Consider the following 4,230-nt stretch of genomic DNA (forward strand, 5'->3'; position numbering starts at 1 on the left):
ATCTCAAATAGTTAAAGAAAAGTTTATTTATAATAGAAAAAAATTCTAATATTTGAAATTATAAAAATATTTAAAAAATAATTAAAATGCAAAACTAATCTAAAATTTTTATTTCGAATTTTATGATAAATTTTCGATTCTTCTCACAATTTTAAAAGTCGTGCATTTCAAAATTTTATTTTTTAAAAAGTTATTATGAGTTTTCATCATATATCAATAGGAAAAATTAAGCTCGGTTTATTTGTAATATTTTAATTGACTAAATTACTTAAGAAAATATAATAATATATTTTCTTATAATTTGTTATATTAACTATAATTAAAAATAAAATATGGTTATGATAATTTGATTTTTATGATAACGGAAAATTAGTTTAATCGTATTTTTTTTTATCATGTATATATGTTAGGATATTTTACAAGTTAAGATAAATTTAGGAACTTATAAACTGAACTTGACAGATAATGTTATTACGTTGCTTGTTTGTTATTAACTTTTGGTTTGTTTGAGCAAAAAAAAAAAACCTTATATTTAGAAAATAATTTTTATGAAAAATATTCTATGTGAAAAATATTTTTTAATAAAATAATTTATTTTCATTGTTTAGTATTAATTTAATAAATAAAATATATTAATAAATTTATGTATAATACTATTAATAAAATTTCTAATATGCATTAAATAATTTTTTCTTTTAAAAATAAAAAATTATTTTTAAATATTTAATTTTTTTATTAGATAGATTAATTTTTTAAATTGATCTAAAAATAAATCCAAATAGAGCCTATAACAATATTTTTTTAAACAATATTAGAATGAGCAAATACAAAGTTAGTTAATGAATGCTCTAAAACTACATAACAATTTAACCGTGAAATACCAAACTCAATAACAAAATTTTATATAAATCTGAAGCTTCAGGAGATGTCTTTCTCTATTACAAAATCATATACATTAGACAATTCTCTGTTAAAGCTATATGGAAAGCTCTAGTCTTCATAGCTTGTTTCAATTAATATTAGCTTTTGTTCTCATTGGTGCTTTTCTTGTGGTGGTTGCTCTTTTATTCTATGAAGTATTTCAATGGAGGCAAGCTATTGATAATCACAATAGAAGTAATCTGGAAGCACAAATGGATATCTTGGAATCCCAAAGTTCAGAGCATATTGAGGAAATATTTTTAAGATTACCAGAGGAATTAGCAGGAGTGTATCTGGAAGAACAACAAAAGGAAAGACATCAAAGGGAACAAACAATAAGAAACCTTCCTCCTCCACTAGATTATGATACCTACAAGACAACGACAAGCATAACTGAATGTGCTATTTGTTTGGATGAATTTGGGAGTGGAGATTTGTGTAGACTTCTCCCTTTATGTAAACACATTTATCATTTTGAATGTATTAATCAATGGTTACTGGAAGAATTAACTTGTCCAATTTGTCGTAGTCCTATTGTAAATCCATGATTGACCTCATTAATGATATGGAAAACCTTAAAATGTCAACACACGATTTTACTTTTTATTTTATTTTTTTTAGGATATATCAATTTGATTTCACTTTTTTCTTGGCAACTTAACCTTTGATTTATTTTCTTGATTCCATTAATATCACAACTCAAATCATGGATTGGCATTAGGATTTGGGACAAGATAAGGCTCTGGAGTTCAAATATATATTATGTTAATAAATTATTTTTACAATATAAGGATTAATATTACAGTTGATGTGGAGTTTAGCTTTAGGCTCCATTCAGGAAAATATTTTCCTCATCAAAAAGAAAAATTATGTTATTTTAAGAAAAATGGTTTTCTCCTTTGAAATATTAAAAAATATTTTTCACATAAAATATTTTTTAAATACGAGTTATTTTTTACCGTCTTAATTAAAAATATTGAAGTATAACAAATGTACAGATGGCTTGCTATCCTCAATAAATCCACCCATCTCTTAGGAAAATAATTAAATAGAAGTTATTGTTGGATTCAAATAATTTGAATATTAATTATAGATATAATTTCTATAATTATCTAATACTAATACAATTTTACAAGCGAAAATACATCAAGTAACCAAATCACCTAATCATGGGAGATAAATTTGAGCTAGTTATGGGAGTTGACTCATCCATTATTTCTCTTATTCGAATGTATGAAAGTCAACAATTACTCATATTATACCTGCGGAAATCAAAATATATATAAGCTTTACAGAATTAGAATCCTAATTAAAGAATCACAGAATTAGAATTTTAACATATATCTATTTATATTTTACTCATATTGTACCTTCAGAAATTAAAATATATATAAGCTTCACATAATTAGAATCCTAATTAAGGAATCACGTAATTAGAATTCTAACATATATCTATTTATATTTGTATGAGTATGAAAAACTTAATAGAGCTTAGAATAAGGTATAAATCTAGATAATGGTTAAGGAATTCTTTCCTAACTCAATTGAATAAAGAAAGAGGTACCAAGTTCATCTAATTTAACTAGTTTCATATTCATTTATACTTTTATTTATTTTTATTTATTTAGCATATCACATGTTTATGCCCCTAAATTTTATTAAAAAAGTCCAGTGACATACCGATTTTAAAAATATTTATGACACATCTAAATTATTTAAAAGTATAATTAAAATGTTCTCGTAATCACAATCGGAATAGCAATACGACAAGAAGCATGATTCTTCTAAAGAATTCTTAGGTCAATTTAAATTAAAACAGAAAATTCTTTAGTGTAGAAAATGTAGGACGAGTTTTAAATTTATATAATATATACGATTATTTTTATACTATTGACTGTTAATAAAGAAATTAGATGACAATCTGAGTTTGTAGATTTAAGTCAGTGTACTGAGATAGCAAAGTCATTTTAATTAAACTTTTAAATAGTTCAGGTTCATCATAATACATTTTTAAAGTTTACAGTACCACAAAATTTTTATAATAAAATTGAAGGGTGCAAAGATATATTTGACCTATTTATTTTCTTTTTTATTGATTGATTTATTTTGTTTATCACTTATAATATAATTTAAATAATTAATTTTAAATTTTACAATTATTTGGTAAATTAAAATATAATAATATTACATGATAAAAATATGGAATTTCTAACTTACAGATAATGTATGTTAGGTCCTTGTAAGTCACATAACATAATTCATTTAGCTAATATTTATTTAGTGTAATTTGAAATATTAAATAGTAATATGAATGTTAGAGTTAGGATATTTAACTCTTTATTTTTATATATACACAAAGGAACTTGAATAAATATAGAGATAGATGGTAAATTTCTGGTAAATATATTTATCCTTTTTTTTTTTTAATTCTGTCGGACAAGATACTCCAATAAGCTTACTAATGATGATATACGTTCACGTAGATGTTAGTCTTGAATTTTACAACAGATTTGGATATGACCTAATTTTTGCTGCCGACATCCAATAGAGACCCACGATAACTTTTCGGAAAGGAAATTTCGAGACACACGACTTTCAAAAGTACGATGAAGGCCGTAGACCTGTCACAAAGTTTGAGGCGAAAATTCCACCGTTTAGAAGGTCAATTTTGCATTTTAATTACTTTTTTAGATTTTTTTTTATAATTTTCCATATTATGGTTTTTTATTATAAATAGCCTTTCTTTGGCTGTGTTGAGACATTTTTCAATCTTTCAAGAATTTCAATAAGAGTTTTCCGCTTCTAACCTCTCGTTTCTATTGTTTCGTCTTAGCCAAACGTTATTGCTTAAAACTCTTGATGGAGTCTAATCAGTTCTATATCATATTGGTATCAGCAAAGTTCGTCCATGGCAAACAACTAAGAGCATAAGTCGCTGCAATTGAGGCCGCCTTGGCAAACTTGAGGGAGTCGCTACAATTGAGGCCACCTTGGAAAAATTGAGGGAGATGATCGAATAGTTAGCCCTACAATAGGGAAACCACCAACCCACGGCAGCCGAACGCCCACAGCCAGTTCCAAATCCTATGGTCGCCAATCCCATGGTTGCAAATCTCCAACAGAATTATCAGGAAGATTACAAGATAAAGATAGACCATCAAAACTTTTCAGGTTTGTTGGATGTAGAATCTGTTCTTGATTGGTTGGCGGAGGTTGATCGATTCTTTGAAGTTATGAACGTGGAAGAGGATCGAAAGGTTCCGATTGTAGCCTATAAATTAAAGGGTGGTGCAGTAGCCTGGTGGAATT

The 4,230-nt window shown here is 26.1% G+C and overlaps 1 protein-coding gene across 1 annotated transcript; it reads left to right on the top strand.

Annotated features, from left to right (window-relative positions):
• The first annotated feature begins 980 nt into the window (after positions 1–980).
• LOC110602071 (putative RING-H2 finger protein ATL19) lies at positions 981–1,469 on the top strand. The gene has a single exon (XM_021739498.1). It carries the CDS (start codon positions 981–983, stop codon positions 1,467–1,469), a length of 489 nt encoding a protein of 162 aa, XP_021595190.1.
• Positions 1,470–4,230: the final 2,761 nt, after the last annotated feature.

This window comes from Manihot esculenta, chromosome 15 (genome assembly GCF_001659605.2).
Source record: "Manihot esculenta cultivar AM560-2 chromosome 15, M.esculenta_v8, whole genome shotgun sequence".
Taxonomy (NCBI): domain Eukaryota; kingdom Viridiplantae; phylum Streptophyta; class Magnoliopsida; order Malpighiales; family Euphorbiaceae; genus Manihot; species Manihot esculenta.